Source organism: Chroicocephalus ridibundus, chromosome 15, assembly GCF_963924245.1.
Source record: "Chroicocephalus ridibundus chromosome 15, bChrRid1.1, whole genome shotgun sequence".
Taxonomy (NCBI): Eukaryota; Metazoa; Chordata; class Aves; order Charadriiformes; family Laridae; genus Chroicocephalus; species Chroicocephalus ridibundus.
This window is the reverse complement of record NC_086298.1, coordinates 11,506,276-11,533,483: the sequence shown is the minus strand read 5'-3', so window position 1 is coordinate 11,533,483 and position 27,208 is coordinate 11,506,276. Positions and strand designations below refer to the sequence as shown.

The following is a 27,208-nucleotide window of genomic DNA, read 5'->3' as shown; positions in this document are numbered from 1 at the left end:
TTCTGCTGACGATGGTCCCGCGGTGGGAGTGTGCGGGGGGGAGGACACGTATCCCAGTCAGAAAGCATTTGGATGATTTTATTTTTTGTTGCTGATGGTTTTCCTGAGATCTTGGGGGTTTCAGCTGAAAGCTCAAAAAAACTTTAGGCAAAGCAAAACCTTGACACCAGAAGTCTTCATTTGCGGAAAGAGCATTTTCCCCTTAATAGAAAAAATATATATGTAGGCCAGGCCGGACGGGGCTTTGAGCAACCTGGTCTGGTAGGAGATGTGGGCCCAGGGCAGGGGGTGGGACTGGATGGGCTTTAAGGTCCCTTCCACCCCGAACCGTTCTGTGATTCTATGATGAGAGGATTCCCCACCAGTGCCAGGCAACGCTCCGCACGCACACCGGCCACGCTCCGCTCCCATTTCTCCGGTACTCCCCGACTTGCTGATAGGGCTGGAGTTCCTCCAGATCCCTCACAGCAAAAAACAAGAGCCGAATCTGGCACAGCCTCTTTACACACAATAGCAATTAGTGAAACGTCGTAACTTGTCAACAAATACCAGCTTCCCCAGCTGCTTAAGGAGGAAGAGAACAGCGATGCCTACAGATCTGCTGCGAGGCAATCGCATCAAACGGCAATCAATATACACACGCTCGTCCAAAAGGGGGAGATGCCGCCTTCCCTCGGGCTGTGGGATGGTTTTTCCATCTACGGGTGTGTTGGACAGAAGCGGGGTGTTCTGTTGTACAGAAGCGGGGGGGTTGTGCTGTACAGAAGCGGAGGGGTTGTGTTGTACAGAAGCGGGGGGGTTGTGCTGTACAGAAGCGGGGGGGTTGTGCTGTACAGAAGCGGGGGGGTTGTGCTGTACAGGAGCGAGGGGGTTGTGCTGTACAGAAGCGGGGGGGTTGTGCTGTACAGGAGCGAGGGGGTTGTGCTGTACAGAAGCGGGGGGGTTGTGCTGTACAGAAGCGGGGGGGTTGTGCTGTACAGAAGCGGAGGGGTTGTGCTGTACAGAAGCGGGGGGGTTGTGCTGTACAGAAGCGGGGGGGTTGTGCTGTACAGAAGCAGGGGGGTTGTGTTGTACAGAAGCGGGGGGGTTGTGCTGTACAGAAGCGGAGGGGTTGTGCTGTACAGAAGCGGGGGGGTTGTGTTGTACAGAAGCGGGGGGGTTGTGCTGTACAGAAGCGGGGGGGTTGTGCTGTACAGAAGCGGGGGGGTTGTGCTGTACAGGAGCGGGGGGGTTGTGCTGTACAGAAGCGGGGGGGTTGTGCTGCACAGAAGCGGGGGTGTTCTGTTGTACAGAAGCGGGGGGGTTATGCTGTACAGGAGCGGGGGGGTTGTGTTGTACAGAAGCGGGGGGGTTGTGCTGCACAGAAGCGGGGGGGTTGTGCTGTACAGAAGCGGGGGGGTTGTGTTGTACAGAAGCGGGGGGGTTGTGCTGTACAGAAGCGGGGGGGTTGTGTTGTACAGAAGCGGGGGGGTTGTGCTGTACAGAAGCAGGGGGGTTGTGCTGTACAGAAGCGGGGGGGTTGTGCTGTACAGAAGCGGAGGGGTTGTGCTGTACAGGAGCGGGGGGGTTGTGCTGCACAGAAGCGGGGGGGTTGTGTTGTCCACCCCGAGCCCAGCGCAGCCCCAGCGCCGCTCTCGCCCCCCTGTACCTGCATCGCCTCCAGAGCCTCCTTCAGCTGCTGCTTCTCTGGTCGGTCTGATGAATGGCTGAGCAGCTCCTGCAAAAAAATTAAAAAATAATAAAGAGTTTGGGCATGCCAGCAAAGCTGCTGGCACCGGGCAGGCTACAACAGGGTGCCAGCGTGGTGGCAGGGACGCCGGGGCGGGTGGCTGCGGCCACAGCCGTAGGAGGGGAACATGCCAAGCAAGCGGCTGGTGCTCGAGAGATCTGTTACACGGAGTTGACGGGAGGAATTTCACACATAATCAGATTATATGCAAGCTTATTTTACATTCATTAACCGCCTCTCGTGGCTAACAAGTGCAGAATTACCCTAGGTCACCGTACTTTAAGAGACGGCACAAATATTACGTCGTGTTAAGTAGCTCTAGTAATTATTTCATTTGAAGGGGGAAAAAAAAAACCTGCGTTTGGCAATAATTCACTCTCCAGTGTAAAAGCCGAAAAATGCTACAGCGAGGATGGCAGCTGGAGAGAAGTGCCAACGCTGAAACACTTACTTTTAACAGGAGATGGTATTTCAAAACTCTTTGCATTGGAACCACCAGCAAATCTTGCAATTTAAATTTCCCGTCCTGAACCTTCAGTGTGCATTCCTATTAAAGAAATCAATACGGGAGTGGTGAAGCAGCTGGGGGAAAACAACATTCCCCCCCCTCCCCAAGAAAAAGCCTCAAATGTCCTGTGACTGTAACGTTTTGCTTCCGTAAACTTGGTTTGGGTGAGAAATGGCTCGTGGTCCCCGCACGCACCCGGCCGGTGCCAGGGCCCCCCCGCAGAGGAATAAAACACCGGGGCTGGACCCTAAAATACAGACATTCTCATGCAACTGAGCTCCTCCAGCTTAATGAGATACTGCTCATTAGGGGAGCACACGGATGCTCTCAGACCTCGGGAAATGTCAAATGAAACGCATTAGCTTAACTCACCTCCTCGATGGTTTGAACTAATGCATTTTATTTGCGAGGGGCTGGAAGCAAGCACGCAGGCAGTTGCTGTGGCTTCGCTGATAAGCATTAAGTCATTAAGATGAGCTAATGTGATCGCAGGAAGTTTTGCGACTGTTCCCTTTCGCCCAGACCCATTTAGATCCGTGACTCCGCTGCGCGGACCCAGACCCCCTGCGTGCCCCCCCCGAGGAGGCTGAGCGGAGCTGCCACGGGGGAGGGGGAGAAAGGAAAATCACGGGAGCAACCGGGAGCTACAAGCCACAGGCTTGATGCAAGATCCAGAGCACACGTTTTAAAAAAATGATTAAATGCAGTTTTATCCCCGCTTTGGGTTGCTACTTCGCACGGAAAATCAAAGAGCGTTTGCAGAACACGAGGTAACGTGCGCAGACAGCCCGGCAAATTCAGATTAGCATCGAGACCAAAGCGGGAATTAAAGCTGGGCAAAAACAGCAGCGCAAACAGTGCGTCCCTTCCGGGGCTCCTTTTGATTTACTTAATATCTGGCTCAGCCCCTATTTACACTAAGCCTTTACGCCGGGGAAGGAGGAGACGGGAGTGATCCGGGTGTTCGCCTGGGGACCCGGGCTCGCCTCTGACTGTCCCCAGTGCTGCGGTGACCTTGGAAACCCACTTGGCTCCTGGCTAAGGGATGCTCGGAGCCTTTGGGTCTCCCTGCATGACTCAAAGAGGAATTTGTCCACAGTCCCACTCAAATAAAGTCACCCGGCTTGGTTTAACTTTGGATAAACTCCGGGGAGGAAGGACAGGGAGCGTGTCTGCTGGGGAGATGAAGGGGCAAGCGGGGGATCAGGACAAGATAACCCCCAGCTCTGCTCCCTCTCTGGGCAGCACAGACTCACCCTCACATCCCTCCCCTCTCCTGCTACGTCAAACATTCCCAACACGCCATTCTCAGCTCCGGCAAATCCTTCCGAAACCTGGGACAAGGGAGGTGGGCAGCTCTCGGCCCCGATGCCCCCTGCCCGCTCACCTCCACCTTCTGCCTGACGTCCTCCCTGTTGGCCAGGAGGTGGTTGAGCGTGTTCTGGGCGTACTCCATGTGGCTGCAGTACTTGCCGTAAATCAGCAGCCTGCAGAGGGGGAAATCACAAATTTACTCGGAAACACTTGCTGGCAGTTATAACCTGTTATAAAAGATATATATCCTTATATACAGGGAAAGGACAAGGCAAACAGCTATTCCCCCATATAACTGCTTAGCAAAGTATTAACACTCTTTTATGGCATGGCTCTTTAACATTTAAATCTTTGGAAGTTTCCAGCGCTGGAGCCCGTGGGGGTGATTCAGCTCACGGAGAGCAGAAGGGGCCGAGTGGCCAGAGGAGCCGGTTTTTGGGGACACGATGGCTCATCCCTCCGCTCCCCAGTGCGAGGTATTTACCCACCGCTCCCCAAGAGCTGTGCTTTCGGAGCACCACAACAAAACAAAAAAAAAAAGGGAAACCCAGCTCCGCACTGAAAGACTTTTCTCAGAGCAGGTTACCCAGCAGCTCTACAAGAGGTACCTGCATCCCAGGTACGACAGCCCAAAAATGGAAAGAAACAGGGAAGAGCTGGGACCCCATCCCTGCCCAAGCTCATCTCTCCCAGGAGCAGCTCCGACCCCAGCGAGGGTCTGCGGATTAACTAAAACATAAGGAGGGGGCAAGCGCTGAACCTCTGCGACCCAACCTCGGCTTCCTTGTGGCTACACCATCACCATAATCCCCTCCATGTCTCGATAGGCGCCGTGCCACCCCAATGGCCACGTGCCGGTTTTCCGGCTGTGCCACGTTAGCCCCAGGGCCCGCGGAGGGCAGAGCAGGGACGCGCTTCAAGACCAAATGACAATAAAAATCCATTTCCTGAGAGCGCTTCCCAATGCAGCTCGCTGAAGCCCATGTGTTCATCTCCCAAAAAATCTTCGTTTCCCCAAGTCACAGCTGCTCACAGCCCAAAAAACAACTGCCACCACCGATTCTGATGTGTGCCCCTCTCCCTGAGGGTTTCTGCATATTTCACCAACTAAGGAGGAAGGCAAGAAACTCTTTGATTCTTGAGAAGTGCCCAGAACGGACATGGGTGACAATTTGCATCACATCAGAGAACGAGAGGCTTCGAATCCCCTTAAGCCCCAAGGACACGTTTTGGAAAGCTCATTGCTCCTCGCAGGATGGGCCACAGGGACCTGGAGGGATCAAGAGGGGTAATTTGGGGAAAGAAGGTTGTCACAGCCTCTGGAAACACAGTGAAGCTCTGTATAGTCACCCTGGGCTATAAATTTAAACACCTGACACAAACAGAGCGGTTTTGCTGTGGATTCCCCCTTTTTCCTCCATTTCACTCATTAATCCTGCACGACAGGTTTGGGTTTTCCCCCCCTTCCTTCCCGTTAACTGTATGCGGCTGATAAGACACGTATTCCATCACACGCTGCAACTCATCCATTATTCCGGGGCCTCGTGTCTCGATGGAGACGATCTGGGTGCACCTGACCTGGTGCCGCTCTGTAAACGTGGGACTCTCCGACCCCGGCAGAGAATTGAATAGAGAGATTTATGGGAGCCGCGGTCCCCGGCGCAGCACCAGCCAACACAGATTCTTCTTCTGCCTTTTCCCCTTGACAACTTCTGAACGTGCACAATAATATCTACCTTGCCAGCACGCGGAGAGTTTCAAAGAGGCTTCAGGAGCATAAATTCAAACTCCAGCTTTCAGAGAAAGAGATTTACAAACTGTTTCCTTCCAAAAGAACATCTCTGCAAAGCGGAGGAGCAATACATCATTTGGCCGGGATGTCTCCGAGGATGCGCCGGGAAGCGAGAGCTATTTGTCACGGACACATTTGATGGAGGAAGGTCTTGTATACAGGGACCGAGCGGGGACTCTGGAGGTCCATATTCCCTTTTTGGTGGGACAACGCTGTCTGAGAGCTGATGAGCTCCCTTTCTTCTCCTGCACCCCAAGTTCCTTGCTGTAAAATGCGATATTGTCTTTCCCGACATAGGAAAGGACCCTGCCTATTTAATCAGGTTGCTCCAAACTCTTCATCCCTGAAAGCCCAGTTTTGGGGCCTTCTCCAAGCCACAGCTCCCCATGAGCAGCCGTTTCCCACAACGCTGAGGTCCCCAAGCCCCCCACGGGCTGGATGTAGCTCCAGAGCTGCCTTCATGATCTCGCAGCCATCGGTCTGGCTCCTCCACTCGCCTCTCAGGAAGGTTTTTAGGCCCTTCAAAAACTTGTTTGCAAACTCCCTTAGGAACTGGGCTGGTTTGGTCACCCGCCTGCACGAAGCCCATCAGCCACAGAGCGCTCTGCTGAGCTCCCACCGGCAAACGAACACAAGCAAACACTTCTTTACAGGCTGTCAGCCCAAACCCGGGCCTCGTGCTCCTGCACCGCCACGCGCGTCTCCCTGGGGAGCGGCGCCACCGCCACCACTCCTCCCCTGTCCCTTCCCTGCTCCCGGCACGCACCGCTCAGCCCCGGGGATGGCACCGGCACGCACGGAGCCGAGCCAGGAATTAGGAGATCAAGTGAGTTTTATGAGTATTTTTAAATTATTTGCATTCTTCTTTGGAAACTTTTTTTTTTTTTTTTTAAATTTAATCCCTTTCTAGAAAGAGGCGCTGTGAATGATGGAATGGCCGACCTTACGGTGTATTATTAATGTAGATGGTATTTCTGGAGTTATTGACTTCGGAATGGCATTTCTGTGTCTAGACACTGGTTTAATCACAGCGAAATAACACCCTGGCACGATTCCACAACGAATCAGGCCTTTGATTAGTATTAAGGATATTAAAGGCTTTTATTAACCTTATCTTTGTGTTCTGGGGTACTCCTCCTTGCAGCTGCCAAAACACAGAATCTATTGTTTGCGAAAGCGACTTTTACATGTATTCGTCATGCAATACGTGATGAGAGCAGCGCCAAAGAGGCGATTATTTTTTTAGAGTGAGCCATCCCTTTGATCCGAGCGCAGCGATTCTCCCCTGCGAAGGAGCCACCCGACCACATCACAGGCCCCCAGAGCCCCGCTGCTGCCGGCAGGAGATGACCACACTAAAACCCTTGAAGGCGAGTGAGGTTTTACTCCATTCCGGCTTGCCGTAACTGTAGCATTCCCGTATTTATCCCCTCCGATACATCCCTGCAGCTGCACTGTATGCTCAGCCTCCGGAACGGCTGGTCCCATACGGGATCTGCGAGCCCAGCAGAGTCCGGGTGCAGACAGGGGCTCGCAGGAACAAGCATCCACGGGAGCCACAGGATTTCGCCGGGTCGCTCAGAGAGCAGATGTCCCAGCCTCTGCCCCTGGGCCACTTGGCACGGCTGTGGCTGGATTTGGCTGCTTAAATGTCGGCACTGGGTGATGTACGCTGCGGTGCTGGAGCGGGTCCAGAGAAGGGCAACGGAGCTGGTGAGGGGTCTGGAGCACAAGTCTGGTGAGGGGCGGCTGAGGGAGCTGGGGGTGTTCAGCCTGGAGAAGAGGAGGCTGAGGGGAGACCTTCTCGCTCTCTGCAGCTCCCTGAAAGGAGGGGGCAGCCAGGGGGGGTCGGGCTCTTCTCCCAAGAACAGGCCATGGGACAAGAGGAAATGGCCTCAAGTTGCGCCAGGGGAGGTCTAGATGGATATTAGGAAAAATTTTTATGCTGAAAGGGTTATTAAGCATTGGAAGAGGCTGCCCAGGGAAGGGGTTGAGGCACCATCCCTGGAGGGATTTAAAGCCAGGCAGACGTAGTGCTGAGGGATACGGGTTAGTGCTGGTTTTGGTCAGAGTTAGGTCGATGGTTGGACTCCATGATCTGAAAGGTCCCTTCCAACCTGGGCAATTCTATGGTTCTGTGTTCCAGCTGCCTGAGAGCATCCAGCTGAGGAGGACACAGAACTGGCCTGCTGCGACGGGCGTTTCTGTTCCGAACTCTGCGATGGGCCCTGCAAATATTAACCCCAATCTGTTAAAACTGGAGCTGCCTGAAGTTCCCTTTACCTCTCTTTGAATTCCAGAAACACTTTTGCCAGGCTGCTTCCTCCAGACATCATAGAGACGTCGATGGCTCTCAGGAAACTGAAGTGCACTTTAATTAGGTCCTAAAACGGAGAAACAATCGATACTTTAAACACATCCAAAGCGAGTGGGCAAACAGAGCCTAAAGAAATGCACATTCACTGCTTAATCAGGCAGTCATTCTTTTTTTTTTTTTTTCTCTTCTCAGCCATTTTTAAAATAAGTCATTCTAGTGAGATGCAGCCCTAAATGGCCAGGGTGTAATTCCACCGGGAGGTTATACAGTCATAAATGCCCCAGGACTTCCATGTCTATTAAAGTCCCTTTTGCAGGTCAGGAGGGAGCGGAGGAGATGGGCAGGCTCCGACCCAGAAGCCGTGCAAGCCAGCGTAGAAATAAATCCACCACGGTGTGCCCAAACCATCTCTAAATACAACTAAAATACTCAGCCCCAGCCCTGGAACATCCTCCTATAAAATTGTTTTCTCACTTAGAGTTCATATAATCCCCACCTCTAAAATCGAGTGTTAAAGAACATCTCCTAAACCCGGCCAAGCTCCGCAGCACACGAAGGACTGAACCTCCACAGGTGAACGCACAAATCTAACGCGAAATCGGAAAGCTTTCTCTTAAGCAGGAAGGCGGCTGAGCTGCCGCGAAAAGAACAAGGATTTAAACCGCAATGTCTACGCCGTTACCTCCAGATTGATAAAAATAGCTTCCATGTCCTGGGGAGTCAGTACCAGCCTCAGCGGGTTCATGTAGTTCTGCAAGAGGTAAATGGAAAAGGGATTGAAATACTGGAGAGGAGCGAGAAAGGGGTTTTTTTGTGCAAGGGGGGTATTTTTCCCTGCTTTACCAGTTGCGTTTACCTGGGCAGGGGGAAGCCGGGTTTTAATGAATTTAAGCACTTGGAAAGGCAGACGAATGACAATGCGTTTGTCAAGACTGGGCTGTGCTGGGTACCCATGAGGGAGCCAGGAATCCCCCCGGAATTGCCCCGAGCTCCCCATGGCCCCCTTCAAGGCGTGGGGAGGTGCAGGACCCCCGGCCGGGGGGCGCAGACCCCTCTCTCCTGCTAAATCCGCTGGAGGGGGATTTAAACGCGTGCGGTTTCTTCCCCTCGCCGCAGTCCTGGGCTGCAGCTGGGAAAAAGCTCAGAAGCATCTTTTCAGTTCTTGGATTATCTCCCTAGAATTTTGCCCTTGAAAAAAGCGCCGATGATGTGATTACATTGGAAATGCCTGAACAAATACATATTAATAGCAACATCTACATGACTTGTAACTACAAAAAAGAAAGAACGCCCTGATGCGGCGCATCCAATACAGGACCCTCTACCCAGAACACGCCGTCAGACCCTACTAAGCCTTCGCAAGCCTTTTTAATGGATATTAAAGCGATAATTTAACTCTTCCTTTAGACAGAGCCAGAAGGGCTGTGGCTGTTTCCAAGGAACAAGGGCTCTTTACATAAATGACATGTACATTGGTAAATTTTTACGGAAAATGGGAAATGCTACTCCACCGTGCCAGTTTTGCTCACCGCTCCTTTGCAGGAACTTTGAGCAGACAGAGGCAAATAATTGTAAAAGGGGAGGAAACAAAAGCGTTCGGGTGATTGGAAACGGCAGCATGATTTTCACTATTGTTCTTCATTCCCGCTGCTTTCCTTGGAGCAGAAACAACCTCCAGGCTCCGGCCGTATCCACGACTCCGCTCTCTTGCTGAGGTGTTCGTTTTTATTTTTATTTAGAAGAAAGGCCCAACAATAATTTATCAAAACCAATTAAAACCCATGAATTCAAGCAGCAAAATGGTACTTTTAATCCAATTAGTTTCAATGACAAGCCAGCGCAGCTTCAGCACTTTCGAAAAACACGCAGAATAAAGAAATTACTCCGCAGCAATCAAAGTGATAAGATATCTGCAAATACGGCTCTTATCGGGAAAACCGGCCTGCCTGAGCGAGGAGCGGGAGTCTCTTACCCGGGGCTAAGGGGGACACAGCGGGATGGTTTTCAGCCTATTTCCAATACGCAGCGATCAGAAAAAAAAAATATGCTGTTTGGCTCCGACAGTTCCAGGCTGCACATTTGTGCTTGTCAGGATGGGTTTTCCGCATCCCCCTTTCCCTCCAATTTTCCATGTGAACGCATCGATCCTGCCTCAGCACATCTGCCCGCTCTCGCAGCGAGAACCAACACAGCGAGATTAATGCAAGAGCAAGCCAGGATGTGGAAGGCGACGGTATAGAAAAGATGGCTCGCTTCTTACCTTTTCTATATCTTCAAGTGTTTTGTAGTATTTGGCCTCCGTTTCTTGGATTTCTAGCAAACAGCAATTTCTTTTGTCATCTTCTGTCATTCCCATTTTCTAGAAAAAGGAAAAATAACGCAAGGACAGATACCCTGAAGAGGGGTCCAGCAGCCCGCTCAGGTGGAGCCCAGCTCCAGTTCAGCCTTCACTGATGGCAAATTCATAACAAGTGTTAAGTTTGGATAGTCAGGGGAGTGCTGCTACTGGTTTATGTTAAAGGAAACTATTTTTATCCCCAAAAATTAGGAAGGAACCCTGGCTGTACTGTTTAACACGTTTCAACATGGCAAGCATTACATTTTTTGCATTTATTACAGCTACTTCACCAAAGACCATCAGCTAAAGAATAAATAAGAGAGAAATGCTCTCTTGTAAGAGAGAAATGGGTTTCCCCGGTTTTTTTGTTAAGATGAAACTCACAACAGAGCCTAAATGGGTCATAAATAACATGTTACTTATACACAGCCCCTGCCGGGTTGCCGATTCTCATGATTTTAGGTCAAATCTGATAATACGCGTGTTTCTTTAAAGCCCCAACTCCTGGGGTCGCTTCTCTTGGTTTTACATCTGGAAAGCGGAGCTGGAAACATGTGTCGGGAGGTGCTGCCCTCGTCAGTGCAGTCTCTGAACTCGGTGGGGGGGGTTCAGTGATCGGGTTTAACGACCGTGCACAGGAACGGACACCCTCGGTGCACCCCCGTTCGCTCCCAGCTCAGACCTCTCAGCTGGATGGAAACCAATACTGCAATCACTGCGTCTTACCTGCATATATCTAATCTGAAGCATGCAGAAATAACAAGAAACCAGTTAGCATTACACACTCGCTATTGCGACAGAACTTAAAAAAAAGACATTATTTAGGCAGATATGTGGATGCTCATATTAAAAACAGACTCTTTTGCTCAGGGAAGGGGAGGAAAGGCAGTCAGAGCCATTGCCTCCCTCACTGCTCAGCGGTGCCTGAGAAAACATAAAACTTTGTGGAGGGGACAGCAAAAAATCGCCAGTTCCATGGACCCGAATCCTGCGCTACCCTGGCCGCAGGGCACCCACATGGTAGGAGCTTTCCCCCATTTTTGCCTTTTATGCAAGAGATTCCTACCAAAACCCTCCCAAGGGCCAGATCATGGGCCAAATGGCTTCTGCAATTGATGGCAACACGGTAAAAACAGTGGTGGCCAACGAGCTGTGCTGACTTTGGCGTTGCTACCGGTGTCCAAGCAACGTTTGGCAGGATCAGTGGGAATGTTCTGCACCCAACTCCTTGATCCAGACGAGTTTTTGGTGCGCAGGCAGCTCCTCAGGCTGCACACAAGGTGTTAAGGGATGAAATGCCTCAACCACCACCATCACGGTGTTGGTGGCACTTGCAGCCAGGCTTGGGATGGGTGAGAAACCAGCGTGTGGGCATCGCTGCCACACAGCTCGGCTCTCTGCCAGGCTCCGTGGGGTGAAGTCCTGCCTTCCCAGCACCTCATCCAGCACAGCCCACGCACCCCGCTCCAGGGATTTCATCCATCAGCAAACTTGTCCATCGATCCTGCTTTGTTATGGGGAGGAATGTAAGGTGCCATTTGCAGCCAGGAGAGAGTAATTAGAGTCTGAACAAAGCCTGGGGGTGGCAGATATCAGAGCGTGGGTGAAAATATGGAAGGTCATGCTCTGGTGGAAAGGTCCCTTCCAGCTCCGCATCAGCAGAAGCCAGGGCAGCCCGTCTCCTCGGTGCTGGGGATGCAGGTAATGAGGGTGGCTGTGAGCACCCCTGGGGAGACACAAGGGCCACCAGCACCTCCCTGGCTCATCCAGGGAGCGCGATACTTCCACCAGCGCCCCTGGAGTTAATGCAAGTCCTTCCATGAGGCTGTGCATGCTGCACACCCGGGTGTTCCCATCATCAAAGGGCTTTTAGAGATGATGAACGGGGAGGGGGGCAGCTGCTTGTCCCTAAAGCCACATGGGTCTCCCCGCTGCCCCAGGAAGCTCCGCCGCAAACGTCTACCTGCCCTGAGGCAGGCAGGCGGCAGCGGGCACAAACAAGCGCCGGATCCTGCACGCACAGATCTGTCAGCGCTCGCCCCGATCTAAAAATACCGGTGGCAGACGCGGCACATCTGGCTGATGGAGCCCCCGCGCTCCCCCCGCCCCAGAAAGGGCTGAACTGACACACGCTGCCTTGGCTCAGCAGCAAATCACTATTTTTAGCTTATCTTCTAGAGCTTATTAGCTCCCCCTTTCCCTTCCTCCTCCCCAAACCCCTTCAGATGACAGGATGGGCTGGGAAACTCCTCGGAGAACCCCCTCCGGGCCAGCGCCATCCCAGCTCGGCTTATTTTTACCTCTCACGAGGCAGCTCAGTTTCAAGGAAGGATGCGAAGCGACTCGCTTCCCCGCAGCATCACCTGTCATTGGCAGATACTCATTTATTTATTTGAGTCCTCTCCCTTCCCCTCCCATCGAGGCACAGCTTTAAAACACGCATATAAATTGTTACCATGGGCTGCTGAACTTCCACTCTGATGATATCTTCATAGATATCATCGCCTTCATCTTCACAGGGGACGCAGTCGTAAATATCCTCCCCCAGATCATGTTCGCTGGAACGAGAAGGAGAGCGATTTAGTGATAATAAAGAGGGTACGCTCACCCTCACTTGATCAGGCAAAACAACAACTGCTCTCGCACCAAGGAGGGAGGACAACCACGACAATAAGAAAATCCTCCTGGCCCACAGCATTGATATAGAATCATGGAATGGTTTGGGTGGGAAGGGACCTTAAAGCCCACCCAGTGCCACCCCTGCCCTGGGCAGGGACACCTCCCACCAGCCCAGGTTGCTCCAAGCCCCGTCCAACCTGGCCTTGAACCCCTCCAGGGATGGGGCAGCCCCAGCTTCTCTGGGCAACCTGGGCCAGGGGCTCACCGCCCTCACAGCAAACAATTTCTCCCTAATATCTCATCTAAATCTCCCCTCTTTCAGTTTGAAACGGTTCCCCCTCATCCTGTCATTACACTCCCTGATCAAGAGTCCCTCCCCATCCTTCCTGCAGGCCCCCTTTAGGGACTGGAAGGCTGCTATAAGGTCTCCCCGGAGCCTTCTCATGGACATGTTCAGTCCACGCTCTCTGTTTGCATCAGGAGTCTCTGTTTTTCCCGGGTCGGTACCCGCTGTACATCTCTTTCCGCTCGCTGGAGGCTGGAAAAGGCAAAACACTGCTCGACACGAGCGGGGATCGCAGCCAAGAAGTGGCTCGGAGCCCCGTGCCAGGCGTGCCTGCCGTGCCCAGGCCACTGTGCTCTGCCAGCTCTGCCCTGCGGAGCTTTTGCTCGGCGCTAATCGGCCCGGCCGAGACGGACCCGCCGGCCAAGTGTCGCATGGGGACCATCTGAGCCACCGCACGCGACCGGGTCCAGCATCACGCTGCGTCCGGCTCCACCTGCCTCCGAAGATGCCCGCAGCCTCCTGTTCAGCTCCTGCTTCTCCTCTTCAGGAGCAGCTCTTGTGCCAGTCACTTTAACCACATGGTACTTGGAGAACACATTTTAATGGGTTGGGTTTTGGCGTGTTTAAAGCACTGCGCTCACTCTTGTCTGCTTTTGCTTTTTCTTACTTACGCCAAAGAAACCCTCCTCCGTCCCCCAAAACTGCCGTAGGAGCACGTCCATTCAAGGCAGTACGCAGGTAGGAAATAATCATCTGCTGGCTCCGCGCAGTAGGTAGAAGCATCCCAGATTGAGGGGGGGAAGCGTGACGGGGCCGAGCCGAGCTCCCAGGGCTGTGCAGGGACCCACAGCAGCGCCTGGACCAGCCTCGGGCAGAGCTCAGCCCGCCAGGTCCAGCCACGAGCCATCCTCCCTCCGGCCACCGGCACCACGTCCAGGTTTAAAACCTCCGGATCCAGTTTTTCCTGGTGATGCACCACCTCCCATGAAGCACAACGCCTGCCCTGATGGGCATCAGGGTGATTTTTTTTAGACTCTCCTGATCAGCCCAAGGTAGTCTCCCCAGACGCTCGGCTCGGTGATGCTCAGCCACGGCGCTGAGCGGAGCCCAGTAATAACATCTACATCAGAGATCAATTAAGCAGCAAAAAAGTCACATTTTCAAAACTGGCCACATCTCTTAGGAGATGCCCCTGCAAGCACAGGCTTTAACGGTGTCACCGAGGGGTAGTGCCCGACTTGTATTTAAAGGTGACGGTGTTTGGTACTTAATTGTCATCTGAGCCTTTTCTAACCCCCCCGGGGCCTCCTAAGTCTTACAACACTTTTGAAAATTCAACCCATAATAAATACCAATTAACAATAATAATTTTAGCGCTTAGATCTACAGGTGCTGATTGCTAACGGCTCCCACTGAAGTCACCCCCATGGGATCGGGACAGCGTGAAACGCTGGAATATCAAACAGCGTTCACATATTTTACGAGCTGCCTCTTTCAACATGGGTATTAATTACATACAAATATATTTAGGTGTAAAACTGTACTCAAACTGAAATACTTGACATCTCTACATACAGGCATGGAGCAGGAGAGCACATCTGTTTGCAAAACTGGGCTTTATTTCTTTTCTAAATGCAGTTATTTCCATTTTTAAAAACAGATTTATTTAATAAAAGTTTGGGGATTTTAAATAAATACACTGGCATGATGTATCCGTCCCATTCTTCCAGAGTGATGCATTGCAGCTGCTGTAATAATGCCCACTAATAGCTGGTGATCCATCTTCCCCTTCCCAAGCGTCGCCGTCACCGTTATTATCTGTACCAATATTTATATTCTCAGCTCCGCTCCTTATCCAGAGCGAGTAACTCCCGGTTCCTGATTAATCTTCCCCTCCCGCCCGCACCTCTCGGATGGCTGGCTGTCTCTCCATACATCATTTCCCTGGCTCAAGGGTCGTTGGGAAACGTATGGCTGGGTTCATGTCGGCAGCGCGTGCCCGGCTGGGTGCGATACGACCACGGCGAGTGTCGCGGTGAGGCTGCTGCCGGAGCAGAGCCCGCTCGGCGTGACGGCTGCTCGTCACCAGCACCGGGAGTGCTCCGCCACTCTTTCGGGCTACGTGCAGAAGAAGACGACAGCACCTCGAGGTATCCCCGGGAAGCCCCGCATCCCCAGCATCACCTGGACCTGCTCTCCTGCACACAAGCACAACCAGGAGCCACGTCCAAGCCTCAGACCCCACCATCGCCCGTCCCCAGCCTGCTGCTGCACGGGGACCCGAGCCCAGACAAGCCCTCTGCTTCTCCCCACCGAGGAGACACGAGCCCTGGACCGCGGACGGGCATGCACCAGGACGTCACTGTGAGAAACCGAGGCGGCAGCGTGGGATGGTGAGGAGGTTTTGCTAAATCACGGGCTGCCTGGACCGAGCCTGGAGAAGGAGGGGTGTCCCACAGACCTGGCCCAGCCTGGCCCTGCCCAGAGCTCCTCTGGGCCACCAGGAAAGGGGCAGAAAGACCTACTGAGGGACAATACAGCAAATTTGGCCATAGAGCTGCCAAGGGCCATCTGACACGAACACTGCACCCACCATGGGGGGTCACGTCTGCCTCTCGATGCTCTCATTGCTCTCACCAAGGGGCCAAGGCCCTAGTTCTTGCTCATCAACACCAGTACAAACCCTTCCCATCTCCCATTTCTGGCCTCAGGCAAAAAATAGGGACAACTGCCTTGTCCTGGCGCTATTTAGAATCATAGAATCATAGAATCTTCATGATTGGAAAGGACCTTTGAGATCATCAAGTCCAACCATACACACATCAAAAAAAAAAAAAAAACCCAAACAAAAAAAAAAACCACAAACCACCACAACCAACCAACCTACAATCTCTGCCACTAGAGCACGCAACAAAAAAGAACGACACCTCCGTTTCAGAGCTCAGGGGAGAGGCACTAGAGAAGCTCAACCCCGACAGCTGTGGCGGTATTAAAACGATACCCATGTCCAGCGGACCCTTACTTATTGAAATACATTCCTAGAACATCTCTGAGAAACACCAGAGGCTGCCAGAGTTACGGAGAGCAGTGAAACGTGCAGATTAGCCTCTCCCGGAGCAGCCCGCGAGCAGCCCAGCTCTGCCGGCGTGCGTACGGCTGCTGATGCCGCTGCTTTGCGCCTATCGATTTTCATCGGTCTCCGCATTTTGTCTGCCAGAGTTGAAACTATGCACCCTCCCCGATGTTAAAACAGAGAACGGGCGTCGGGATGATTTCAGCCAGTGGCAACCGAAGAACACACTAAATTTTAAATGCCATAAAGGGAAGGAAAGTGGGGCGGGTATTTTCCATGTTTAGCACAGTCCCCTGCTGTGGGAGGCAATAAACTCAGCAGCCCAAGCATGTCACGCGTAGACTGAACAACTTGAGCAGGGAAGGCCAGATCCTCACCTCGTTCTTCACAAAGAAAAGCAATTTACTCCTTCAATAAAAGCAGCAGAGTCTGCGAGTTACCCGTGGGTATCAGAGCCTGCGATCTACTGCCTGGATGAGAAGATTCATTGACAGCTCTGGGTCTCGGATAAGGATTTTATCCACCCTTCAGAGTTAACACCAGCATTTGCAATTACTGTTATTAGAAAGGATGTAACCAGCTTTGGGCTGGCAGCATCTCGCCTAGCCAGGAAAGCTCATTCCAAGCAAAAAGAATAAAGCTTTTCATATCTAAGGCAATTTCAGGCAAAAACAATGCATTTGGCTCAGCTCTTCCTCCCTGGCAATGCCCACTCCGTACAAACGCCCTCCCAAGCAGGCAGCAGCCATGCCAAGGAGCAGCTCCCTGAACAGAGGGACCGAGGCCGGGCTGCTGCCTTGGAGTAAGGGGCAAACAGGGACATCAATGGAGTGAGCTGGGGTAGAAGCGGGGGGCCTCCTCAAGGACCACTGGAACCTCCAGTGGTTGCCTAAGTACAGCCAAATTTTAACGAAATCTTCCCCAATAGGATGCCGAAGTTGAGTTAGTTTGAGGAAGAACCTCCCCGCCCTGGGTGAAGGCACTGGTCCCACCGTTCCCACCACTGGGAGCCAGCCCTCCAGAGCTCAGCACTTGGCCAAAGCAGAGGGCACGGTCTGCAGCTGGGCTTTGGGAGAAGATGAGCTCCAGACAGGCCTGCCCACACCAGCGCATGGGCACAGAGGACCCGTGATGCCCTGATAAATAACCTGCAGCAGGTCCACTATGCTGAAGGAATGCTGCACACCACGTTTGCAATGACACCGTGGATGAGGAGGGTAAGTGGGGAAGCTCTGCAGGTCTCAAGGGCCACTGAAGGACCTCTTCATCCATAAAAGCTGCTCTGGGAAGTTGATGAGTTTGTACCAGTCTCAAGAATTCCAGGATGAGCCCAAGCAAGGCCCTCGGGGCAATCCCACCACACCAAAACCCCGTCCAAACCACAGCGCTGCTTTCGCTCCGCTGATGAAAGAGCCAGAACCACCAGGAAGAGCAAAAGAAAGAGCAGGAGGAGAGAGAAGGAGCTAAAATAAGCCAACCAAAAGACAAACCCAAATTTCCAGCCCTGTGGCTGAGGTTAAGAGTCAGAAGACCTCGGAGCCACCGCCGGGTCCAGGCTGGACGCACATTTGCAGGGTCCCTGAGACAGCTGCCCAGCAGCTGCCAGGCTCCAGTTCGCCCCAGTAATCCTCCACGTTCTCATTCTTACTCTGCACTTACAGCTATAAATAGACGGTTCATCCGACCAACCCCCTCATTCACGGCCTCCGTCAGACGAGGACAAGCGGAGTCCTGTATTTGCAGCACATCTGGCAGGCTTGGGTTTCAGGGTGAAGGAGTGCAAGATGTGCAGCCGTTGGACTCCAGATCTTGCAGGGTTTTAATTAGCCAGATTGTACTTGGACAGAGCCATGCGTCTGGAAATAGCAAGAGAGGCCTTTTGCCATCTATTCCACTCAGGTCTTACATTCCCCATCCAAAGTGGAACATTACCATCCCAAGAAGGAGCCTCACACAGTTATAGCAACCAACAGGATCCTACAGATGGCACAAGGGGGACGCATAAAAATCTTTACTGGTGACAAAGAAGAAAAGACACGTTTACAAGTGCTATGGCTCGAGTGCCTTGTACCACGGAGCCATTTATTTAAGTGGCTGGCATGTGTGGTTTTTCCAACACAGCAAAAATAATGAGAAAAGTGGCAGCTAACTTATCATCTCACCTTGGCTCCTCTATTCATTACTTTTTTTAATGCACCCCAGAAATTCTGCTGATCACATCACTATTTTGGAAGATTCGAGGAGGCAACGCTGGTGACAGCCGTGAAAGAAGTAGGAGAAACTTCAGGAAGAAGCTCTTGGCAGGAGACAGGCTGTTGGCAGAGTCTGTGCCCACACGCGCCACATCGCTTGAGAAATGGAGGCCAGGCAGGAGACCTTCTGCAACTCCCCTTCCCCACCGTGAAAGGTTTGGAAATAACACCACTCCCCCCAACACTTCTGCTAGGGCACACAGAAATAAATCAGGCAGCAGAGGACAAGCGTCCCAGTATCGATCAGGCACCGCTTGCAAACTGGCCAGCCCTCGCCATCTGCCCGGGCTCTCTGCAAGCTGCCATCTGGCCGATGGCAAAGCAAACCGAGGGGCCGGCGGGCTGAGGACGGGGAATTTGAGAACTTTCTAGCTCCCCTGATACCCTTTTAGTTTCCCCTCCCCTTCCCATCACCAATTGTTCTTTTGTTTTTTCGGGTTTCGCTTTTTTTTTTTTTTTAAAATAAATAGCTGTTTCCAGGCAATTATCTGCCGTGATCCGCTGGACGGCTGACCCGGCGCTGGGGAGCTGCCTGCAGCCCAGCACGATCTCCGCGACACCCCAAAGGTGAAAGCACAATGGGTTCACCAAGGCATGAACACCCGCTATACGCACCGGCGCCCCGCGGCCGCCCCGCGCTTGCCCGCAGACGGCTTCTCTCTGCAGCACACGCAAACGGCCCTCGTGGCGCTGCCATTGACCCGCTCCCAGCCGCGGCGCTGGCTTTTGTCCCCAGCTGCCATCGCTCCTCCGCGCCGAGAGGGACCTCGCTGCCGGGATGACGGTCCTCGCTCTTCAGAGCATCACGGGGACAAAGCCTGGTTCCTTCTGCTTCCCAAATCTGCGCCTCTGCCATCAGTACGTTTGTATTGCGAATGCTTTGCAGAACAGGAATTCACCCTCAGTCTCAAACCGGGGGGACACCAAACCGCTCCGTTCACATACTTAAGGTTGAAATGAAGCATTATGGCCTTCTCCAGAAAAACCCACTTTTACCAGCACCCAAAATGCCTTGTTAGAAACAGCTTAATATTTTTCCTGGGTTTTTTATCACAGCGCCACAACACCCAAAGACAGCCTCCTCTCTCCTGGGGGGTGACACGGCGGTGCTGAGCCCACGGGGGTTGTCCCTCCTCACCTGCACCCCGACCCTTCGAGGCCAGCGGGGACGGCAGGCTGGGCCCTTCCAACTGCCATGTTTCACGGTGGTTTTATGAAGAGGAGCACGCATCCCTCCAAAATGATCCAAAGGGCAAAACCAATCACTCGGAGAGCTGCACAGATGTGCCACGTTAACGTGGAAAAAGCCCCCGGAGATGGAGGGGTCTCTCCGGCTGCACCCGCTTGTGCTGTTCCACGGCGGTTCCTTCCACGCGTGGGGTCACTTCACTGCTGGCTGTGAAAATCACTTCCTTGCCTCCAAGAAAGCATTTCGGATGCACTCGGATCCTCCCAAGGCTGCTGGATCGTCAGCGATATTAAATGCAAAGATGCTGGATGGACTGAATCATTCCCGGCGCCTGAATGACGCCCTTGTTCAGCCGCTTGGAGATCGGCAGCAGCTAAGAAAGAGCCTTCTCATGCGGCCCCACTGTTTGCCAGCGCCCAGCATCGGTGCCCAGTACGCACCATTGTGACCGGCAAACTTCCAATGAAAGTTTCCTTGTCCGGCACGGAGAGACGCTCCTTGTCCCAGGGAGAGCGAGGGGCTATTGCTGATGCGTCACCACGCAGCAGGAGAAGCAACACTCGTGTTTTGGGGCTCTCTGGGGCGTTTCTGGGGTTTTTACAGTTACGGGGGAATCACGTCTCCGTGCCGTGGGTTGTGTTTCCGTGCACAACCTGGCTGCGGCGGGATGAAGGCATTTGCACAATATCCCCATGCTGATTTAACACATGCCTTTTCCCCAGTGGGCCCAACTAAAGATGTAAAGAAGAGGATTTTGCAAAGAATGGGAAAAAAGGAAAAGTTAGGAGTTGGAGACCATCTGGGAGAGAACAGGGCGATCAATAAGAAATAAACCTCTAAGTCATCTGAGCACAGGATCTGGGCATCTAAGCCCCTCTCACAGAGGGACCGACTGGCAGCTGTGAGCAAAGGTCCGAGGAACAGCTTGGGAAGGTTCCACCCGGACACCCTGCGGGAGCTGCGCCGCCGGCAGCGGAGCAGTTAAAGCTGGGAACCCGTCTCCAACGCTGAATAACCTGCTCCGAGCTCACCGAACTCCCCAAACCCCAGTTTCTAGGAGAGAGTCTGCCATCCCCACCAACGCTCACGGCCGACTTCACACCTTTCTCCAATTAAAAGCATGCCTATGTGTGAGAATCAGGAATTTTAAAAAACCAATATTAAAGGGATTTTGAGAACTTTAGGAGAGTGGGGGGAAAAAATGTTATTCTTGAAAGGATCCCTTTATAAGTTGAAATTTTATTAAACTGTAGCTGCTGGGAGCAAACCGCGAGCGGGGGATTCCAGGGCACTCCATTCCCTCGACTAGTAATTTATGATTTACTTTTGTAATAACTGAAGCCATAAGGAACTCATTGGATTAAGGAGTCTTATTATTTATGTTGTGGAACAATAATATTTAACTGTATAAAGCCACATATCCACTCGTACAGACTTTCCCTCCCTATGAAACAGACGGCGCTTCATAAGCAAAACCCTGGCCGACGGGAACGCTGCCATCGAATTCCGATAGCGCCCGCGTTCCACCGTGCACGCTGTAGCTCAAGGTTGCTTTTAAAAGCCTGTTATATCATCACCACGGGCGGCAAAACGCGGACACCAGAGACCCAGATAAATACAGAAGCAGAAAGCCCAGCAGCATCGCCCCGCATGCCACCGCACCAGCAGCGAGGGACTGCCCAGGGCCGGCTGTTGTGGTCCAAAATCACCCATGGGGGACAGGCACCCACGTGCCAGCACCCACGAGGCCACAAAAAGACCGTAAGGGGGGGTGTCCAGCATTGAGTTAGCAACGGGTATCCCTGTCCCCGCGAGTGGCTCGGCTTCGCTCGGCTGGGAGGAGGAATTACATCCCGGGGTTCTGCAGTGAAGGATGGGATTGAGCCGGCGGAGGGGCTCCCGGCGGGCTTGGCCCCCTTCGCCCCCCACTGAGCCACTCATAAACTCAACCCGATTAAAAGTGATGTCTCCCAGGGCTCGACATGGGAAAAGACGGACTATTGTAAGAGCACAAAAATCTCCTGGCACGAGGATCAAAGCAGCCGGCCCCGGCTCTCCCAGCCCCGCTGTCAAATTTTATCCAACTTTGCTGGAACTACACTGCAGCTTTTCCCTTTCCGTGTCCCCTCCCCGTGACAAGGCGAGGCCACTTACTCCGCCAGCTCCTCCAGGCTCCGATAGACGTCGTCATCGTTCTCCGTGGTCTCCTCCGACGGGAAGGGCCTGGGGGAGGAGAGGAATGACAGTGTTATTGGTGTGTCTCACCACTCGCGGCACATCCCCTGCAGCCCCAGCTGAACTCAGCCCGGCCCCGAGCATCCCGTTGAGCAGAGCGGGGGGATGTTTCGGAACAAAATATTCATTGCAAATACATTTTTTCCTATTGAGGCATTAGCTCGCAGGAGGACATCATCTCTGCTGCTTCCCGCAGGCATGGCAGGACAAGAAAGCAGGTGGTGAGGCTCGTTCACCACCAGGCACCATCCAAGCACTGAAGTGAGGAGCTGCATCGTCTAACAGCGTCTCCAAGACCCCAGGTCTGAGCCGTCGCTCCCCGCTGTGCCGCTGCTTGCACAAACCACTCAGTAGAAACCCAATTCAAGCCCGGTGTTGGGCTTGTTGAGACAGAGAAATTCTCTTCCACCTGTGATGGAGCCTTTCTACCTGCGAGCTCCTGCCCTGCTCGGCCGGGATGTGGCTGGGGAACATTGAGCCGCTTCCCACCGGAATCTCCCACCGCTGCAAGCAGCCAATCCCACCAGAATGAATAAATCCTTATGAACCCCGGGTTCCCTCATCTTAACAGCTTTGTGATAGCCGAAAAAAGTTAAAAACCCTGGGGATGAGGGAAAGGACACCAAAAGGGCAAAAGGAAGGAGGGGGAAAAGCAGATTAGAAGGGAAAGGGAGGGAGTGGGGGGAATACAAGAATTCCTTGGCTCATTCCAAAGTAATAACCAAATAATGTATGAAGGAGATGAAAAATACTGCTTTAATTAAACCCAATGTATTATTGCTGGCATGGAGCCACAGCGGGCTACGGCTCTGCTGGGGCTGGATGCACCTTGCGACTCCGGCTGCGTCAGGCTGGGATTCCATGGCCACAGCAAGCCTTGTCCCTGCCGGAGCGCCGGGAACAGGGGCTGCAGCCGGGCAGCTCGCCCCGAACCCCACGGGCATCGCAGCTGGGGGTCCCCGGGCCAAGAGCCGCACGGGAGGGGATGCTGATGCTGCGGGTGAGTGTCCTGGTTTGAGGATACACGTGAACTTCTAACTGCCCTCAAGAGCAATTTCCTCCTCTCCCCTCCCACCCTCCATTTCACGACAGATTGCCCCTCCTGAAAGATTTAATACATGGCCTGGCTAGCCCCCGAATTTGCTATTTTTGGATCCTGTCTCTAGCAGTAATTTGCCTTCCCTCCCCTGCTTTACTTCACCCTCCCTTCGGGGAGCAGCTTCAGAGCGAGCGTTTTCAAATGATGCTCAAATCTGCAGCGAGTTCAACTAAAACCACGACGAGGTGGTGACCCCACTCACAGAGCGGGACGACTTCACACTCCACCAGCTTATCGGGGCTGCCGTGCCTCCGCTCGAGATGCCGTCCCACGGGAACCGAGGAGCCCCCCAGGCTGGGCTGTCGGACCATGCCCACGAGCCAAGCGGCACCGCGGGAGGGAGGGGAGCGATGGGTGGGAGCAGAGCGATGGGTGGGAAGAGCAGTCGGGGCTGTCCCTGCTCTCAGAGTCTCACTGCACGGCAGGTGCCCTTGGGCGAGCATCCCGACACCCCAACATCTGGCACAAACAGCTGCCCACGCGTTTGTGAGATGTGGGGGTAAAGCCCAATTTGGAGAGAAGCTCCAAAGCGCGAGGGTGGAGTGAGAGACCAGCAGGCACCCAGGATCTTCACACAACGTTCGTGTCTGCATGTTTCCTCTCCCGGCTGTCCCCTGGGCATTAGTGACAAATACAAAAGCCATGTGAAGCGCAGACAAAAAAAGCCACCAGCTCCTGGTGCACGTGGCTGAGCCCATCGCGGGAACCGGTCTGGGGCTTCAGCTCCGACGGGCGACGGGGAACGGCAGCCGCTGCCGCTGGGCTGCACCATCCCGCACGGATCCGGCAAGGAACGAGAAATCAGAGGTGACCTCTATTTAAACACCACTTGTTAAAATAATCATAAAAAAAACCCACAAGGCACAACTCCCTTTCTTCTACATGCATCTTCTGCTCTTAATCTCTAACTATTTCCTTCTCCAGTGCTCCCCGTGCCAGAAAGAAAGAAGTGAAAGAGCCATAAAGAATATTAAAATCACAAGCGCACATTTCCAACCGTAAATCTGGGCTTGAAGTGTAATCAGTTCCTGTGATAAACCCCCCCATGTAAGACAAGGAGACAGCAAAGAGAGAAAAATATTTTCTAATGAGAGTTTCATGGAGACGGCAGCTCCGTCAGCCCTTCCCGCTTCACCTTGACCGTCGGTAACGGACCGGAGTGAAAGTCAGGGCAGGGAGGAATTAATAGCCTGCATCTCCGCAATGGCAGCTAATGGCTAAATAAGGATGCTCAGAAGGCAATTAGAAGGAAAGTCACACCGAGGAGAGGATTACTAAATGGGCCAGCTGAACTCTGGAGCTGAAGAATGGATTTTTGGAGAAAGCCTTGGCTTTGCCCTTTGTTTGTGCCTCCGGAGAGGCTCCCCGTGTCCCCGCGTCACCGCTGTGGGACTGGAGCTGCCATCTCCCCACAGCTCCTCTCCCCTTCTCCAAAACAGGGTGCCAGCCCCCAGACAAGCCACCCGGGGCTGGGACCGTGCAGCGTTGGGCAGTTCTCACCCAAACGGTCCTTACTCTTCACCAAAAGCCCGACACGCAGCAACATAATTTAATTTAGCCCTACTAATTATGGCCGTTATTTAAAATCTCTCCCTACTTTTGCCCTAAATTCACTTATATATCCATTTACGTTATTTTTCTTTGCTGAACGCAAGAAAAATTAATCCTCCAGCAACGAGCTGATGAGGATGAACCTCCAGCAGCCAGCTACAGAGAAACATATTAAACGCTTTTCTACCTAGACTCGCGGGGGGGGTCAGGGCGGCGCTGGCAGGAGGCGCGGGGTGAGCTGCCCACCAGCCCTGTCCCATCAATTATTCCCCGTGTTGCTGGTTTTGCCGCTTCCCATCAGATCACCTTCATGGCTCCCCTGTGGGTCGGGCTCCTCTCAGGGTGACATTTTCCACTTGAACTGGCTGCAAAACCAGATTTGACGTGGTGGGGAGAGGCCGGGGGAGGAGAGCCCTGCTTTCCCTCCTGCCCCACCAGATCCACGTCAAGGCAACTCTTAAGAAAAGCCAACTGGGTGAAATTTTAACCCAGCGTTTCTCATGCACGTCCAGGACCAGCAGAGGACTTGCACTTGGACACCTTCCTGCAGGTTATCAACTTAGTCCAGCCACGCGGGGAAAAGCATCTCCACCTGGTTGGGTGACGGTGCTGCATGTTCTCCAGCCATGAGCTCCCCAGGAGCAACCACGCTGTTTGCGACCAGTTTGTACGTCATTATTTTTTTAAGAAGAGTAGAAACCTTGGAAGTCAAGGAATCTAAAAGCTACCAATTCCCTGGGAAATTCTTACAGATCTCCAAATTCATTGCAACTTCATACATAGCATTAAATGCTAAAGCTGGGAATGCCCAATGGTAACGAGTATTCTGAGTCCACTGAAACCAACAGGTTTGGAGAGATCCCAGTTCATTTAAATTCAACTCAAAAATATGTCTTATTTAATATCATTAGTTAAGCACCAGACTTCCTTTTCTGCTCCACCCTCATGAAGAACCACCTGCTGAGCCATTCATCCCCCCAGCCCGCGCCTGGGCTGCAGCAATCCTGATCCCGCTCCGATGAAGAGCAAAAGCCCCATCGACATCAAACACGGTTGGAACAGCTTCTTAGAGATAATAAACCTCCCAGAGTAGACTTCTTCACAGACAAACCCCACAGCACTCAACAGCATCGCTTCCAGAGATCAAAGAAGAGAACGAAAGTCGAATCGATCTGATGTGTTTATTTTAGAGACTAAAAGAGAAGGAAAGACCAAGTAATTTGTGACGGAGTTTAGAGCAAGCTTCTCCTCTCGAGGACAAGACTTACAGCAGACGATCGTTCTCCACACGCGACGCAAAGCACCCCCTTGATCTTACAAAACATTTGGGCTACTTTCTGGGTCGGAGAGCTCGCACACGCTCAGCACCCTGCCAAGGCAACGCGCTCTCGCAAGGGAAGGCAGGAGCAGTCTGCAGCCAGGGTACCTCACACCGGGCCATAGACAATTAATATTTCACCAGGCACTTCGTGCAAAACCCCTCACTCGGGATGCCCCCGTGGTCCACCCCACGCCGTGTCCTCATCAGCCGCCCCCACAGGCAGCGATCCTCTCCGCGGGGAGAAGGCGCAGCCCAACGCGCTGCCTGGCTGCTCTCGCCTCTGAATTATTTAATGGGAAGAGCCAGGTAGGCTGCAATTCTAACAGCAATAAGCAGCAGGATTTATTTATTTATGAACATATTCCAGCATCTGGGCGCCTCGTCCTAGCAACTGAAGCCGGCTGTTCATCTCTGCAATACTGTCACAGAGAATACGGAGGGTCAGGAATGGGTCAGTTTTACTTGGATAATTTTGTACAGTAGCATCTTAGAATCACAGAATGTTGGGTGGGAAGGGACCCTAAAGATCATCTTGTTCCAACCCCATGCCCTGGGCAGGGACACCTCCCACCAGCCCAGGCTGCTCCAAGCCTCATCCAGCCTGGCCTTGAACCCCTCCAGGGATGGGGCAGCCACAACCTTCACAACCTCCCTGGGCAACCTACAACCCCCCTGGGCAATCTTAGCCTCAAATCCACATGTGACAGAGCAGGGAGGATCCGGCTTGATTTATTTTCTATTTTCCCTGTCTGTCTCCATTCTGATTTCCTGGGGCCAAACGCCAGCCCTGGGAACAGAAAGCCTGGTGAGAAGCAGGCAGGGTGGAAACGTCCCCTCGTCACCCTCCATCCCAAGGAGCTGTTCCCATCCGAGGCCACTCTTGGAGGAGACCGTCTGTCGGGCAGATCTGCAAGGAGGTTTTCATGACTTGTGCAAACACCCACAGGAGGCTGTTTGGTGGCTCGTCCCTTACTGGGAGCAGGACTCCAGCCTCCCACCGCCAGCTTGCCAATCTCCCCTCATTTTCTTGAGTCCAGAGATCACACTTCAGCGTTTTAAAAAGCAGGAGGAGTATGTGACATCCGTGAAACCTGAGCTGCTCCCATCTGCTGCCTCTTCTGCGAGGGATTTCTTCATGAACGGAAAAGACGAGAGCCACAAGCTGGTGCAAAGGAGCTTCTACGGCTCTGCTGGGATGGACGGGGCCCTGCTGAGTCCTCCTGGCTCAGGACCTGGCAGAAAAACGCTTCCATAGCATGGTGCCTACGGACCGTAATTACGCCTTGCAGTAACTCACAAAACCCGCGTCTGGGTGCACAGATCCTCCGACAACCCCGTTTTGAAGAAAGCGTCGTGGCAAGACAGAGAAACCCCACGGGAGTCTGTGATTTCCCCAAGGTTTTGGGCTTCAGGCTGTGCTTTCCGTGCGAGTTTGGGTGGGGGGTCAGCAGCAGCTCCAGCTCCCGCGCTCCCCGACCAGTCCGTCTGTCCCACCGCTGAGGCTTAACGCTGCTGCAATTCCAAAATACATTTCTCCAGGGGAAGCGCTCAGATCCTGGCTGTTTGTAGCACGTCGTTTTGATAG

The 27,208-nt window shown here is 53.0% G+C and overlaps 1 protein-coding gene across 2 annotated transcripts in view; it reads right to left on the bottom strand.

The window, feature by feature from the left end:
- The window catches only part of VAV2 (vav guanine nucleotide exchange factor 2), a 154,017-nt gene that overhangs the window by 16,775 nt on the left and 110,034 nt on the right, over nucleotides 1-27,208 (bottom strand). For both annotated transcript variants that reach the window (XM_063352964.1, XM_063352965.1), the window contains exons 4-11: nucleotides 21,572-21,640; nucleotides 12,454-12,556; nucleotides 9,921-10,019; nucleotides 8,343-8,411; nucleotides 7,627-7,727; nucleotides 3,625-3,724; nucleotides 2,181-2,276; nucleotides 1,649-1,717 (exon numbers count right to left, since the gene is read on the bottom strand). In XM_063352964.1, coding sequence (XP_063209034.1) covers nucleotides 1,649-1,717; nucleotides 2,181-2,276; nucleotides 3,625-3,724; nucleotides 7,627-7,727; nucleotides 8,343-8,411; nucleotides 9,921-10,019; nucleotides 12,454-12,556; nucleotides 21,572-21,640 — 706 coding nt within the window. The remainder of the gene's footprint in view (nucleotides 1-1,648; nucleotides 1,718-2,180; nucleotides 2,277-3,624; nucleotides 3,725-7,626; nucleotides 7,728-8,342; nucleotides 8,412-9,920; nucleotides 10,020-12,453; nucleotides 12,557-21,571; nucleotides 21,641-27,208) is intronic.